This window comes from Anopheles arabiensis, chromosome X, assembly GCF_016920715.1.
Source record: "Anopheles arabiensis isolate DONGOLA chromosome X, AaraD3, whole genome shotgun sequence".
Lineage (NCBI taxonomy): Eukaryota > Metazoa > Arthropoda > Insecta > Diptera > Culicidae > Anopheles > Anopheles arabiensis.
In genome coordinates, this window is record NC_053519.1 from 17557977 (window position 1) to 17574014 (window position 16038).

At 42.2% G+C, this 16038-nt stretch overlaps 1 protein-coding gene across 11 annotated transcripts in view; it reads right to left on the reverse strand.

The window, feature by feature from the left end:
• Window positions 1-3292: 3292 nt before the first annotated feature.
• Window positions 3293-16038, reverse strand: part of LOC120906847 (guanine nucleotide-releasing factor 2) — a 59559-nt gene continuing 46813 nt past the window's right edge. For 7 of the 11 annotated variants that reach the window (XM_040318941.1, XM_040318944.1, XM_040318943.1 and 4 more), the window contains exons 7-17: window positions 15575-15598; window positions 14504-14657; window positions 13409-14417; window positions 12096-12270; window positions 11491-11508; window positions 6752-6920; window positions 6284-6646; window positions 6053-6205; window positions 5803-5928; window positions 5565-5696; window positions 3293-5465 (exon numbers count right to left, since the gene is read on the reverse strand). In XM_040318941.1, coding sequence (XP_040174875.1) covers window positions 5330-5465; window positions 5565-5696; window positions 5803-5928; window positions 6053-6205; window positions 6284-6646; window positions 6752-6920; window positions 11491-11508; window positions 12096-12270; window positions 13409-14417; window positions 14504-14657; window positions 15575-15598 — 2459 coding nt within the window. In that variant the 3' untranslated portion in view covers window positions 3293-5329. The remainder of the gene's footprint in view (window positions 5466-5564; window positions 5697-5802; window positions 5929-6052; window positions 6206-6283; window positions 6647-6751; window positions 6921-11490; window positions 11509-12095; window positions 12271-13408; window positions 14418-14503; window positions 14658-15574; window positions 15599-16038) is intronic. The other 4 variants (XM_040318945.1, XM_040318937.1, XM_040318936.1 and 1 more) reach the window with 4 other exon arrangements.

The following is a 16038-nucleotide window of genomic DNA, read 5'->3' on the forward strand; positions in this document are numbered from 1 at the left end:
GACGAGATTTATATGGGATTTGACAGATAACGTCGGACGTGCGATTTCGTCGTCCGACGTTATCTGTCAAATCCCATATAAAAATTTGACAGGCCGTCCGATAAAATCGCATGCGAAAAAGCGTTGCCATCGCCCTAAAACCTTGAATACATTTGAAACGTCAAATGTAGGGGAATACATCCTCACTCACCGAAGAAGAAGAAGAAGAAGAATTGTCAAATGAAAAAAATCACTAAAAAGACATAAATAACCGAATTCGCTTCACGAATTGCATTAAATATGTAAAAAATGACATAAATGAGCTAAATTCAATAAACAAAAAGAAACAATATTAATCACGTGAATTTTGGCGGTAGGAATACAGATACATCGGTATTACTGGTCACTCTGCAGCTGACCGCCCAGCATCAAATTGTCAAAGTTTTCTTAACAGGTTCAAACCAGCACCAAAACACCGTTACACCGTTGGAGTGCGTTCCGTTTTGCTGTTTTTTCTTTTATACCTTTATTCTTCTAAATTTCTTTTGTTGTTGTTTGTTTGTAATCTTTCTTAGTTTTGCTTCCATATGTATCACATCAAGTTTTATTTCTGGTTGGTTTTGCTTTGCCAGTTTTATCTTTGCATCTCTTTGCCCAAAATGCTTTTAATTATATTATATGTGCGCTGATTAGTAATTAAGGGTTTCTTGCTCACCTTTGGTCTGATTAGGGTTGTCCGATTTTTGCGTTCCATTTTAGGTCGGGATTCTTGGCATGAAGCAAGAAGAAGAAGGACAAGGCAGGAGGCTGGGGAGGATTGGTTGATTGGGCGCTAGCGTAGTAAGTTTCGCCCGTGCGAGGGCTGGTTGGGTTTCCACATTACAAATCATTCCTTATATTACGTTCCTACTTTATACGCTTAGCATTGCTGCTACACCGAATGAAGTGCTACTGCGTACCGAGCGCATCTTACAGACACAGATTAATCACACCTAGCCGTCAGCCATCCATCACTTGGCCCAGCCGCGCACATGGAATTATGTTGCGATTGTGATGGAGAAGGAAAGCGGTAACGGGGGTCAGAGTGATCTTTTTGTTTGCTTCTTTGTTTGTTCGTTTTGCATTCATTGTATAAGGTTAGTAGAGCGGTGTATGTACGCGTATGCTTTCTAGAAGACAGAGAGAGATAGAAACAGATGTGTGTGTATATTACATATGTATGTTTAATAAATATATGCCTGTGCCAATTGTACATATCTATATATTTACCCATACATATGCGTGTAAATAAATCATCACATGCTCGGTACATGCGCGCACATTTGTATATAGATTATATTATTATTATAATTATTATTATTACTATTATTATTATTTTTATTATTATGTAAAATTGCATTAATTCTCACTGATTTTTTACTTCTTCTTCAACATATAGATGCATCTAATCGTCCCTCTCCTTTCTGCAAACCCATTACTTTTCTGCTGGTATTCCCCCCTCTTCTCGCACTCTCATTCTCTCTCTCTCTCTCTCTCTCTCTCTTGCTCTCTCTCTCTCTTTTCTCTCTTCATGTCGTTATCGTTATAACATTCCAGGTCAGTATTCAGTATATAGCCTTTCCGCAAGTAGATTAGCTTAGTACACCGAGCTACCATGCGCTCCGACAGGTCTGCGAGTGGTGAAATACGATATGATAAACACTTACACACTTAGAAGAAACATCGAGGCTATGTTTTTTTGACTGTTTTGTTTTGTAAAAAGTCTACTATTTTACGATGTGTTTTTGGTTATGTGGGCCTAATTGGGAGCTATATTTTCATCATCCAAATTGGAGTATACCTGACCAATATTCTACTTGCCTCCAATCTTCCGTTGCTTCTCTCCCTGTCAGCTGTACCGTCTACTAAAAGCGGTGCGATAGTAACCGCTCTGCACCTAAGTCTTCCACTAGTAGCTAGTTACTAATGTGTTATTTATTTATTTATTTATTTAGAAAAAGAAAAGAGATATCTCGATCGATCTCAGTCACATGATAGTCAGTCGATCATCACACATCAACGCATGCACACACTTACTGGGATTTTTCTCATTGTTCGTTTTGCTAACTCTCTTCCTATATCGTTATTTCTGGATCCGGCAATGGCATTCTTGCCAAACCTTGAGTGTGCATGTATGGTAGGAAACACGTACGTGAGTCCTTGTTCATCGATTTGATATGTGCTTTCTATCGTAGATTGGTGGAAACATGGGCAGCAACTGTAGTGTGTGACGGAAAAAAAAGCTTTAGCCCAGTTCATTGGTCCAAAAACACATCCTGACGTTCACAGTTGGAGTTGGGGAAGAATGGGGAAGCAATAACACATACACAAAAGCCTCCTTTCAACACACCCACTTACACACGGATTGGCTATACGGACATCTCGATTCGAAGGGCTCGAACTATCTTCTATTTGCTCTTTTACATATCTATAGCACTTATAATTACAAAAGTCCCTATGGGCTGGGAGAGGGGGTGGAGCGCTGTAGCGTCAGTAGCGGTCTTTTTCGACCATTGCTCCTTCTCCTGGATACTAGCAGTAGTAAGTGGTGGCAGCACTTCAAGCTGCTAGGGCATGCACATATATGGTATGTTTCGAAATCTATTTTTCACTTTGTCTGATTTGCTCTCCTGCATGTGTGTGATGTGTGTTAGTGCACAATTATAGCATGTTTTGTTGACATACAGATGGTTATTGATACGTTTGCTTATCTTGTTTCAATACGCTGTGTAATATCTATATAGTTTTTGTGTCGCTTTCGTACCGGCTACAGCCCACGTTTGAATGTTGATTAGGTTAGCTTATGGAAGCTTCGAGCTTGGCTCGCTATGTATCTGCACACAAGCTACAGATACAGATTCTTTTAATTGTGTGGCCGTCGTTGCAATGGCTAAATAAAGCAATGTAAAGCATAGTTGTAGCAGTGAAGTATTGTTTGTTGCTGTAACTAATTCATTCCTAAGACTTCTAAGACGTGTGTTTGTGTTTTGAGAGTTTATTTTCATTAAAACAAAAAATTACCGTAAACATGATGCATACTTCTAGCAAACGGTTATTACCGTTCGTTTAGTTATTAGAAATAATAAAAAGCTTTTAATTGCCTCATCTACACTCCTGTCGACTAGCGGTTTAGTTGCGTTAAAGCAAAAGTATAACTACAGTATATGTCTTATGATTTTGTCTTGTGAAAAGATGAAAAGATCTTAACCTAGGTCATGTTTGCCTTTCCTTAAAAAAAGAAGTACCTGTTCACCGTGACACTGTACACGTGTGGTTTTTTTTTTAATACTATTGCTACTCTATCGGTTGCTGTGCTCACTGTTTGTACGAATGCTGAATTCGAGGGAAAGCTCCACTGAATAGCATACAGACAAGTATTGTTTGTGTGGGTGTCAGAGTCGCGGGGGGCGCTAATACTTCTTTGGCGTAGTTTGGAATGGTTCTTGCTTACACTAAATTCACTACTACAGTTTAATTCGTTGTATCACTAACTCGTCGTGCAGCCGCAAGAATTGCTTGCATTCTAGATGAAGAAGATGTAAGGAAAATCAGGTGCTGCGATCACTAAAAAATGAACAACTTGTAAATAATAAAGAATTAGTGAGGGTAAAACAGTTGAAAACGAAAACGAAAACGAGACAGAGACAAAAAGCAAACAGTCGAACAAAGACTTACACGAACATCGAAGAATGATACTGGAGTGCAAGTGCAATCTGCACACTATCGCACACTGCACACTATCGAAGTACGGGGCAAAATGCTCCCGTCCCACACGCACATCAAAACAACACAAGAAAGAGGAAAAGGGTTAAAATAATGGATAGTTGTATTTTGCAATAAAAAAGGGGTATTTCTTAATAGAAGACAAAAACATTCGTTCATCTTTGACTGTGTTTACGGTTACTACTACGTTTTAATGCTAAACATCCACTCCCCCTCTCCCCCCCCCCTCTCCCTCCCCCAATTATCACCCACACACTTTATCTAGATAAATCTCTGCTCTTTGTTTCGCGCACTTCCACCTTCCCACTGTTCTGTCGGCGTTCACTCGCAACTACCGCCTGTTTCGAGCTTGTGTTGTTTAACTTTGCTTTTCTTCTATCTTTGCTATAGAACTTTGACGATGAGTGTGTGTGTGTGTGATTTACTTTCTTCTCTCTTTCTATTTTGCAATTGCGCTGGACTTAGCTTCCATTGCGTTCGTGTGGATATTTTTTTGATTGCCTAAGGAGACCCGCAGCCGGCTTGCAGTATACGGTTCTGCCCAGACACCCTAAATCCTAAAGCCTGCACAATAGATACATGCATGCCTACAAGCACGAATGGAGTACACATACACGCACACACACACACACACACACACGAATTCTGTCATATAATAATAATATCGCGCTTCCCATCCATCGGGGAGGACCGATGGTGCTTAGAGGCTGTTGTGAAACTAAACCGCCGATGAGGCGGCGATACCACTAAACTGTGTCCGCTAAACTGTGTCGTTACTTTATAAATACAATAAAACAATACTTTGTTTAATTAAAAAAAAGTACCATTGCAAGCAGAGTACGTATAATACAATATAAAGATCACGAATTCAAGTGTGCTATCGATAGCTTAAAATAATTTCCACATTTCTTCGTTTCCCCGTCCTGTCTCTGCGGGAGAAATAGAAAGAGAGAAAGAGCATATTGAACCAAAATCACGAACCTCTGATTAAACAAAACAAAAACCCCCCTATCGGAAGCCGCAACAGGTAAGCAAAACGGAATAAAAAGACAGACCGGCAAACTGACTTAGTGAGTACGCGTTACGATCACTTAGGAGCTTGCTAGCCTCTCACTGTGTGTAACGTTTCTGGCGTTACAAATGTCCCGCAAGTAAATGCACATTAATTGTTCGATTTGGCGATCGTTAGCGTTACTGGCTTCGCGCGGGAACGATTGTTGATTGATTCCGTCGTTTGCTTGGGTTTCCTCTTTCTGTCTTGCTGCTGCTGCCTGCTGCGATCCATCCGGGGTGGATCGGGACTGAGTTGTTGTGTGTGTGTTGGTGTGCACACAATTGAGATTGTGTCCTATCTTCTCCTCTCCCCTCCCATTCCCCGATCCCCCACCGTTTCCGATGACTCTGCTGGCCGGTTCCGTTCGAGCCTTGGTTTCGAGATTCGAAGCCGAAACGGCGACCTACTGGCCTACTTCAGCAGCCGTTGCGCGCTGCTGCCGTCCTCCTCCTCGCCATTGCTTCGTTTCGGCCGCGTCGCACCGGTGCCTTCCTGCTGCTCGTCGCTACCCCCACGCAAACAGTTCAGCCTGTACTAATTGACGTTCGCTTTGCGCGAGCCACGCGGTTTGATCGTTTCGGAAATCTGCCACATCGCGTCCTCGTCTAGATAGTACTCGAAGTTGTCGAAGAAACCGATGATGCGCTCGTTCTTCTTGAACGGGTAGGATCTGCCAAAAAGGAAAACAAAAAGAAATGTGCGGCACACAAGCACACACGAGGTAGCGTTAGCAAGACACAGTAGAGATGCTCGCCTTTGGTCGACGTACCCTTTCTTAAAACGCTTCATGTTTACCACGATGTGGTACTGCTGCCAGCGTTTGGAGAAGTTGGTCGAACCGTCCGGCAACAGATCCGGGTTGCCGATATGCACGAAGGTAAGATCCTGCAGTACAAGCCCACTGAGACGACGACAAAAAAAGGAAAATAAAATCAATTCAATAAATCCAATTGCGCAACGTGGATGGGTACGAAACAAAGATTAACGTAAAGCTGCGCTGCACTTACATGTACGGAATGCAGGGTGGGTTTGTTTCAGCCAACGCTTGCCGGTACGCCCGGAAGCTGGAGCTGGAATCGATCAATGCGCAGTACTCCTTCAATCCTTCCGTGATCGTTTTATGCCACTCGAGCCTTTTAACGGCAAGCCAGGAACCACCACCAAGAACGAATGAGAAGCCATCGTGTTAAAAGGATGCTTTTGCTTGCCCGTGATACAGTTGATGCCCCCTTTCTCCCCCTCTGAAACAAATCATACCTTCGAATCGGAGCCGAATCCAGCGCAGACAGCAGGGCCAGATACGAGTTGTAGTTGTTGATTTTCCGCAGATGTTTCATAATTTTGATGAACTTGATCACGTGCTTCTCCCTATCTTTGGCATCGTTTTGGGAAAGTATCTGCGTGCGAGCCCTATAATGTATTGTAGGAGTATAGAAATTAGTGCCATACGCCAAACCAAACGCTTCTCTGCACGACCAGACATCATACCAGTAAGACATCTTGTTAAAGTGCTCGGTAAAACGGGTCAGATTTGGAGACCGCTCCTCGCACTGCTCCTGCGCCCATATCAGCACCTCCGGTATTTCGATCTTCTGGAACAGCTCCGCATCGAGCAGCGTCATTTGCTCGGCTATCTCGGCCGACTTCAGATCGAGCAGGGTCGGCGGCTGTGCGACGAGCGCCCGGGACGACAGCGTCGGCACGGTGAGCGACGCCTTCTGCTTGTAGATCAACGCCTTCTCGATCAGCTTCACCCGGAGCAGCTTCGCCATCGTCAGGTGGCCGGCGCTTACCAGCTGATAGTCAAAGTTCATCAGTATCACCAGCAGTCGTTCGCTCAGATCTGGCGTACTATGGGGGGTGGGGGAGCAAAAACGGTAGCATATAACATCAGTAAATCATGGCAAGCAAACAAAACAAAAAAAAGAAAGTGAGTTCGTATGGTGCGCTACGTACGTCAGATCGTTTACCACCCGCACCAGCAGGGAAAAGGATTCTTTGGCGGCTTTCTGTTTGGCATCATTCATCTGACAGTGGTAGACGGTGTACCGATGGGACAGCTTCTGGATTAAGTCCAACGGCGAGATAAAGGTGCGGAACGTAGTTATGAACGCTTCACCGTAAGCTGCAAGGGTTACGAAAAGGGTAGCGAGAATATGGTTTTATGTGGTTACTTGCGTTACGCTATTATGTTTTGCTCTAAGCAGCACACACACACACACACTGCCAGGTGTCCTATGGGCACCACTGGGCGGTTAGAATGCATTGACAATAAGCAGAGCAAAACTTGGCAGGCTCAAGCGCGCTTATCGGTTCGTCTCTTAGCCGCTCAATTAAGTTGAGTGTTTGTGCCATTGCTGTACCTTTTGCGAGTTGCAGAAGCGTTAGAGGGGCAAAAGCACATTACTTAAATTACTACGTAACTGGTATGGATAAAAAGGTTAATAATTATTCTATTTAGGTACAGATAATTCTATAAGCAACAGCCATCCCTCTTGAATAATGATTAAAAAAGTAATTCTATACATTATGTAAGCAATACGACCAGGCCATCACTAATGAATAATAAATAAATGTAATTCTCTGAATTGAAATGGCGCTCATTAATTCTATTCATGCCAGTACATAAGGTAACAGATGATTTAGAAAGTTTACGAGAAAAGTGTGTAAAAAAAAGGTTAACCAATTAATTTATCAATTTGTGTTTAAACGCAAAAACACAGAAAGCAAGCTATTCTAAGGAAACATACAGTGAACCCCTTCATAACGATTACTCCCTTTTGGATGAGATTTTCGTATAACGAGCAATCTGATATGCTCTGTGAGTAATTAGTACGCAAGTAAGTAAGTTTTACAGGGTTTTCCAAGTCAGTTTCGAATGTAAATATTGATGTTCTGCGTGCAAAATATAATTCCACATCACTCGGATGTTTCATTTTCATCATACAGGGTTTTCCATGTCAGTTTCGAATGCAAACATTGTTATTCATCACGTGCAAGATGTTGTTCCACATCAATCTGATATGTCATTTCCATCATAATAATTTTGAATTCCATCACCATGATTTTTAACACGTCTCAAGCTGGATTGAGTTTTATAGCTCTTTGTGGTGTTTGTAGTATGTGTTAAAACTGATTTCATTTTGAAAGAAATACACCACTTGAGAGCTGTTGAAAAACATCTTGGATGCGGTGAATAATTAAGTGCACATTCGAAAAAGACTTGGAAAATCATGTATTAATTAAAAATTTCTTCATCATTATTTTCAACACTTCACCTGGCAACGTATGATGCGATCCGTCTTTAAATCCCGACGAAAAAACGGTGGCAGCCCGTTGATGTGTTGAAAATCATGCTGGAGAAATTAAAAATTATTATGATGGAAAGGAAACATCAGATCGATGAGGAATGACATTTTGCACGCGGTTGACAATGTTTACATTCGAAACTAATTTGGAAAACCCTGTAACGGGCAAAATTAAACAAAATTAGGGTAACTGTACCAGTTTTCGACAGTGTACCTATTTTCGGCAGGGTAGCTAAAAACGTGAAATTTTGCACAAATGCGGTAAAATTTTTCGCCAAACACAATTTTGTAGTTAAAGTGTACTCATTTGTTATTCACATACGAAGTTTCACACCATTTCATTGCGTATTTTTTCAAAATATCAAATAAATTGTGCTTTTTTCGTCAGATTTGCTGTCGGCCAATAGTTCGGCAGGTTTTGTGATTAAGAGAACCAGAACAGTAAGACAATAAAAAAGTGGTGTATATTAAAGATTGTATGATTCTTTAATTTATTCTAACTTGTTCGGTATTTTAAAATCAAGATAAACAAGTTATTTTTCACTTTAAATGCTACCGAAAATAGGTACACAGTAAATGTTCATTTTTGACAGCTCAATGTTGTGGGCTCCTGCCGAAACTCGGAACAATAACACACCTTGGATTTGGCTGAATATTCCTTTAAGCGTTTATCAGATCTACCTATTTACATTGATAAAAACATTATCTGACCCGTATTTGCGATGCCGAAAATAGGAACATACTACCAAAAATATTAGCAAAACCAATGTTTGCATTTTCATGAATATTTGAAAAAAGGACTTTCAAACGGCAAATAAAAAATAACTTTACATATTACGATAATTTATTAATCAAAATAATATCACTTTCATGAAAAAATATAAAAATTGTAGGTGTACGAGCAGTTTTTGTGAAACTGCTGCAGTAGCCTGCCGAAAACTGGTACAGTTACCCTAGCATTAACATTTCCTCATAGTTCCTCACACATATGTTTACTTCTAATGGTGCTATTAGATTTGGTACATGGAATTGGAATCGATATGTCAAAGCGGGTTTGGCAGAAGTTACCATGCCTCAAAAAATTAATTCGGATTACCATATGTAGATTCCGTACCGATAGGAATTTAACTGTCAAAGAGTTGATAAAAACGTAAATAAAAGCCCATTTTCAATTAAATGCAATTCTGAACAAAAAACAGACAGACATGCTTTCAACGTTTTAACCCTTTGACAGTCTCGTGATTTTGCAAAAAATGGATCAAAAAATTGTCACCCGTTTTTATCTCAGATTTTGAAGATTTACACTTAATAAATACTGAAAAAAAATGTTCAAGTCGATTTTTTCCTGATATTTTCTATTAATACATGCTTGAAAGTGGTATTGCTTGGAGTGATCATTATTGTTTTTTTTTTTTTTTTCAAGTGTTGTGTAATGTATTCTTTCAGTAGCGTTGCGATGTTAGTAAGTATATCGCAACCAGTGCTGTAAAACGTCATGAGTATCACGAGATTTTCACCAACGAAAACAATCCGTGGTAGCTTGATACTCATTGCTGATACTCAATAAAAGTGCGACATGACATGCTGAACACGATATGTGAATTCTTGAGTCTAACGCGATACTCTGACTGACAAGCTTAGCTTAATGCCGGCGCAAGCATTATCATGATTTTTTTCTGGCTGTGAACAGTGCTGCCAAATGCCACTTTTCAATCATCAACACTCATGACTGAAACGAAGCTCAAATCAGATCACGTACACAACTGAGATGATCAGTGACTATACCCAAAAAGTTGGAGAATCTATCACATGCTTGGTGACATTTAGTTTAGCATCCAACTTTTGATCACTCACTTGGTCACGACATTGTTGTCGGCGATAATCGCGACATTCTTGGAATATACTTGGCATGTGGGCTCTAGCAACAAAATGAGCATGCTTTCTCCCTCTATCTGTTTTGATTATCTGTCGGGTCAAACAGAACGAGAAAACATGCTCATTTTGTTTCTTGGAACCACTCGCACGCAATGCATATCTCCCGTGACCATCGCGATGATCACCGACTGTAAATGTCGCGACCAAGTGATTGAACACGAGTTAGTTGCACAGAATGTCACCAAGCATGCGATGGTCGCACCAACTGTTTGAGGCTCGCCTCTGATCTTCGCAGTAGAGCTCGTGACGCTGAGATGATTTTGTTTCAGCCAGAATTTGTCATGACTATGTCAGTGACATTTTGCAAAATTGATCACAGCAAAAAAAGTCGTGATATAGTAACTGACCAAGCGATGGTCGCAAACATGTCATGAGCATGTATTAGTCACACCAATCGTTCTGAGTATCACCTCTGATTATCACAATTGAGTACGTGACGCTGATATGGATTTTGTTTCAGTCAGATTTTTTTATGGCATTGATAGTGACATTTTGCAGCACTGATCGCAACACGTCTGCCGTTATCATGTCTTGAATAAAATTGTTTCTCAGAATTACAGTTTCAATGCAGACAATAACATCAACCATATCCTAAGCGCTCGTGAGTTATCACACAGATTTTTCACGCGCGATAAAGAACGAAATTAAGCAAAAAATCAGCCCGAGTCTCACTCGGGCAAATCACTGCAAAAGCAATCTGTTACTTTGAGCGAGACTCGGGCAAAACACTGAGTGGGTTAACAAGCGTTTAAGTCGTTCGAACAGAAATGATGAAACAAATTCCATTTCAGATTCCCTGTGCGTTATCACACTAGAGACAAGAATTTCATAAAGCTCGCTGGAATCGATCTTGACAGCCGAATTTAAATTCCATCTACCAAATCCAGAGTACTTTAAATAAGTGCTTAATTGACTAATGAATGTTGTTTACACTTTTTGAGATTGGTACGAAATGTGTATCTTTTTAGAAGGAAGTTAAAAAGAACGGTCAGAATTGGCCGTATTAATTTATTGTAGTATTATTATGGCATGGGAACCAATAATCTGTTTTTTGTTACTAATTGTATAGAAAATTCAACCAGCGTAACGAGCTTTCCGTATTACTAGTGGGTCAATGCAACGCATTAATCTCGTTATACGAATGTTTACTGTACACTACTTGAACAAAACAAGTCTTACAATACAGAAAAGACATATAAATAATGTAATCTAAAATGGATTAAAATATTATGTTATCAAAAAGGAAGTTACATCCAAGCTAGGAATGTGGACGATAGTCCAAGGTTCGTCAAAAAAAAACCGAAAGGTTAAATAACTGCCAGGAAAGCATGCACTGAGTAGTACAACAGCGTGAAATTTAAAAAAAAACGGATCGGCATGCACTAGATACTAGCTTCATACAACTTTTACGTAATTCGGTATTGGTTGCATTTGTAAGACGAAACCGCTTACCATCCTCTAAACAATCGTCTGTCGGTATGGATATTTGTTTTGTTTCGGTAGTTTACAGAAATGAAGCAATGTAATGACACAGATTAATTGCGACGTTCGATTGCGAGGTGTTAGAAGGTACAATGGGAGGGGGAGGAGGTGGAAGAAGGATAGGGCCAGTGAATAGCCAATGTGTGCCACATATGTTACAAGGTTGATTTCAGTTGTTGGAAATTGATTTTCAGTTTGATAGTTATTGTTTTGACATTTGCAATACATTAGTAATAAGAGGGTGAACGATAATAGAATGGTATTGTGGTAGTGGTTAACGTTAAAGAAACGAGGCGAAGGTGTATACAGGGATACCGCGACAAAACGAAACAGACAAAAGACAAAAGAAGAAAAAAACAATACACGACACATTAAACGTTTTGGTGTGACTTTAAAGTACAGTGATAGCTGCCGGTGTAGCTGTACGCAACGGCTAGTGAGGAGGACGGGCTAGTGGGACGACGTGGCCCACCTGCTAGCGTGTCGCAGTACACAACCCGGGAGCCAACCCACTCGGCAATGCTAGCGAGCGGCACGTGCACGCAATGGCAGGAGGAGCAGTACGCAATGCTTACCGTCTGAGTTCTTCTGCACCCGGGTGGCGTGAATTATGAGTGCATCCGGGTGGCCACCCTTGACGTCTGGACCGTCCTCGTTTTCCTTCTTAAACACTAGATAGTTGCTCACGTCCAGCTCCTCCATCAGATTCAGTGGTTGCTGTTGCTGCTCCATCGCCATCGTCATGCCATTCTGAAACGCGGAATAACAGATTTTTAGATTAGAACTATCAATTTTAAACACCTGCAAAACACTCATAGACACCTTAAAAAAACAAACAAACAAAAGATGCCAAGAAAATGACACAAACCAAACATTTAGGTCGCATAGACAAGAGAACAAATAAGGAATATTTGATGTTCCAGAAAGAGACAAAAAGGTTGCACAAAACACAGCAGCATTTGTCAGTACTAGTTGAAAACAATAAAATTTGTAAAGGTCCAGTTACATTGTTCGTTCTCGCTAGTGTAATTTTTATTTTCACTAGCGCATATAGCGACGACCAGCGCAAGCTATAGGTCGGTATAATTTATGTGTCAAAATTATTCATACGTGGTGTCTCATCAAGTTTCGACCAGGCTATCTGTTAAGATGTTGATCAACTTTCATAAATTGTTACAAATTAGGCCGTTTAGTGTTGTTGGTGGACAAATCGTCATTGAAACAATGCGCTAGGCAATATTTCGCCCCATGTTCCAATCTCTATCCATCAGTGTGTGTAATTATAGCCTCCTCGACCCGAAACACTTTTTGACAGATAAATTATGACAAAAATTACACTAGCGAGCACGATCAATGTAGCCCGGCATTACAGGGTTTTCCAGGAGTTCTCATAGTTGTCACTTCCTAGACACTTCCTAGACTCTTTCCTATTGGAAGTGAACTTCGTATTTTGGAAATTCGACTCTATGGCACCCTTTATGGACAGGCTCGTTGGAAATTCCTATTGCATCTGTAGAACAAGGGTGCTAGAGAGTCCAATTCCCATTACAATAAGTTCATTTCATGTAAGAAAGAGTCAATAAAGTTTCCCACAGCTATGAGAACTCCTGGAAAACCCTGTAATACACAATACTTCTTCTACACAATAATGCACAAAATATGAAATTAATGAAGGAAATGAAACCTCTAACCCTCTAATAGCCGTGAGCACTGTTATGCTATTAAGAAAACCCATAGCAAAAACGTTAAGCGAAAAATTATTTGACTAACAGAAAAAGGGAGTGATTAACGGGAGGTGATAGGTTAGCGACGCCATTACACGTCCTACGTAAATGGAGTGGGAAAAGGAAAAAGTAGAAAGTAATAGTAGTAGTAGTAGTAAGTGCACCTTATTATTCCGTCTAAGTATGACCTCAACCTCGTCCCCGTCTTTGTTGCTTGCCCGTTCGTCACCGGCATCGCCGGCCGGCAGTGGCGATGGCGTGGTGGACGCTTCGTAGATCATCGCATCACTGGACGGCAACACGGCCTGCCCGCCGCTACTGCTGCTGCTAGTTCTACCCTTGTTATGGCTATCGTTTAAATAACTACTAGATTCAACGTTATTACTACTACTGCCGCTAGTGTTATTGCTGTGGCTGTGGTTGGTGACGCTGACTAGATGCTGGCTGGTGCTGCCGCTGCCGCGACCAACCGTACTGGCGAGATTCAAATTGGAAGCAGAGGAGGGAAAGGCGGAGGAGGAGGAGGCGGACAGATTGTCGCCGGCAATGGGCGCTCGCGTGGTCGCATCGCACAGGTGCAGATAGTCATCGTCGGCCGCGTGCTGCCAACCGGCCGGATGCCGCCGGTTAGGGGAGTGGTAACGAATGCCGCACTGCTCGGTGGCAGCGCCAGCAGCAGCAGCGCCACCATCGTCACCAACGGAAGAGATAGTGGTAGTAGTAGTAGTAGCAGCTATGTTGGTGAGGGTAGTACTAGTAGTGGAAGCGGACGCAGCACTGCCGCTAGCAGTGGCCGGCTCCGCCTCGGGCGCGGATGCCGCCAGTGGTGGTTGCGCTACCTTCGGTGTTTTCACGTCCAGCGTTTGATTGCAGACAGCCGACGGTTTGCCGCCCGCACCGGACTGGGTCGAGGCGAGCGAGGACGTTGATGGCGAGGGCGACGTGTTGATTGCGTTCGGCGCTTGGGCCTGCTGCTGGTGATAGTGGTGCTGCGCGTGGTGGTGCTGCTGCTGGTCCTGGAATATCTTCGGACTAGGTGGCGGGGTCGATGCGATGCTGGGCGTTTTGCTGTTGATGCGCTGGCGCTTCGGTGGCAGCGCGGGCGGCTTCACGCTCACGTTCGGCGAGCTCGGTGGCGACACCGTAGCCGGAGCAATGCGCGACGGCGAGAGGCTGAAGTGAAGAGGACACAATTTAAATGTTAGTGGACAGCGCAGATGCGAAGAGGATGCATCCGATTGGCTCTTCCCCCTTCTTACCTCATCGTTTGACTGTGTGAGATGCTGTGATTGCTCGTGGTGCTACTGGTCGATATCTGCTCCGAGTGCGCCAAATTGTACGTGTGCACCGAGTGGCGCATAAACTCCGACTGGTTCTGGGTGGCACTGCCGAAGATCTCCATGTAAGCCATGACTGCAAAATTGTTAAAACGAGACACGAAACACGATTAGGTCTGCAACGGTTTTGGTAGGAGAAACCGAACTCGATTGTGTGGTCACACTGAGCTACTACGACAGGCTTACCGATAACTAATCAAACATAAGTTCAAACAAATAGGAAAAAAAGGAAATACCGTGTCTAGCGTAAAGCGAAGCGTCAACTAAGAGAGACAGAGAGAAACAGGAAGAGAGAGAGAGAGAGAGAGAGAGAGAGCAATAGGAAGGATGCAAATCATTGAACGACAAACGAAAGGAGAAGGACAGAGCAGGTGACAGAAATGGTATAAAACAGATGTTTTTTTTTGTTCTTTTCCGAAACAACAACACACATTTAGGAGTACAATTACATAGTTGCAAACTTAGGAACACTGCAAGGACTATTTGTGTAAATGCCTCTGTTTGGTGTGCGGTGACCCTACCCCCATTTTCCCCTCTCCCCTTGCTTAGGGTCGCTAGATTGCTGGGGGGTCAGGTTAGGTGTGTGCGTGTGTGACACATTTTACTACTATTTGTAAGTACTGTAAGTGTGAGTGGTGGTATGGATGTGGCCAGTTGCAACTGTTTTGTTTTTTAATTGCGGCCGAAATGTGTCCAGGTGATACTGTTCAGTAATCCAATTCGAGCAAATCTGTGTGTCTCATCGTCCCCCACGGTTTTGTTGGTCTGAGAAGATGTAAGAAGCTTGAACAGAACAAAACAAAAAAATAGCCTTGGAAAGAGAGGCTTTTGTTATTCTGTTTCGCGTGTACACAAAAAAAAACTGAAATTTTTGAAAACAGAGTTTTGAACTGCTTTCTGTGTGTGTCTGTGCGTGTTTGACACATGTTTTGATAATAGGATGTGTGTGTGTGTGGTGTGTGTAGAAACAAAAAATATTCAAGACCAACTTACCTGAATATGCAACACTTTGAAACACTAAAGTGCGCGCATCACCATAAAATTAGATTAGAGAACGTGAGTTTGGTTGGCTTTCGTTTGGGCGAAGTTTGGTTAATAACAATACAAGAAGACTTTACTCACACACACACAAACGCGCGCGCGCGATATTTAAATCACACGCCACACACACCGCATACTGGATAATGGAAGGGTTTTTTCCTCTAAACGCTTGCATTCACACACACACACAGACACAAGCGCGCATGGGAATGCTGTTCAAACAGGCCCCTACATCAAGGGGAATTTCCCAAATACTATTCTTAAAAAGGGCTTCTAAAAGACATTGCGGCCATGGAAGTGAAAACGGTACGGGCTAAGAAAAGGTACGGCACGGGGGGAGGGGTGGGGGAGAGACATTGAACTTAATAGAATGGAAAGGAAAGTAAGATTTCAGCACGCTGGGCTTGTAGGGAGGG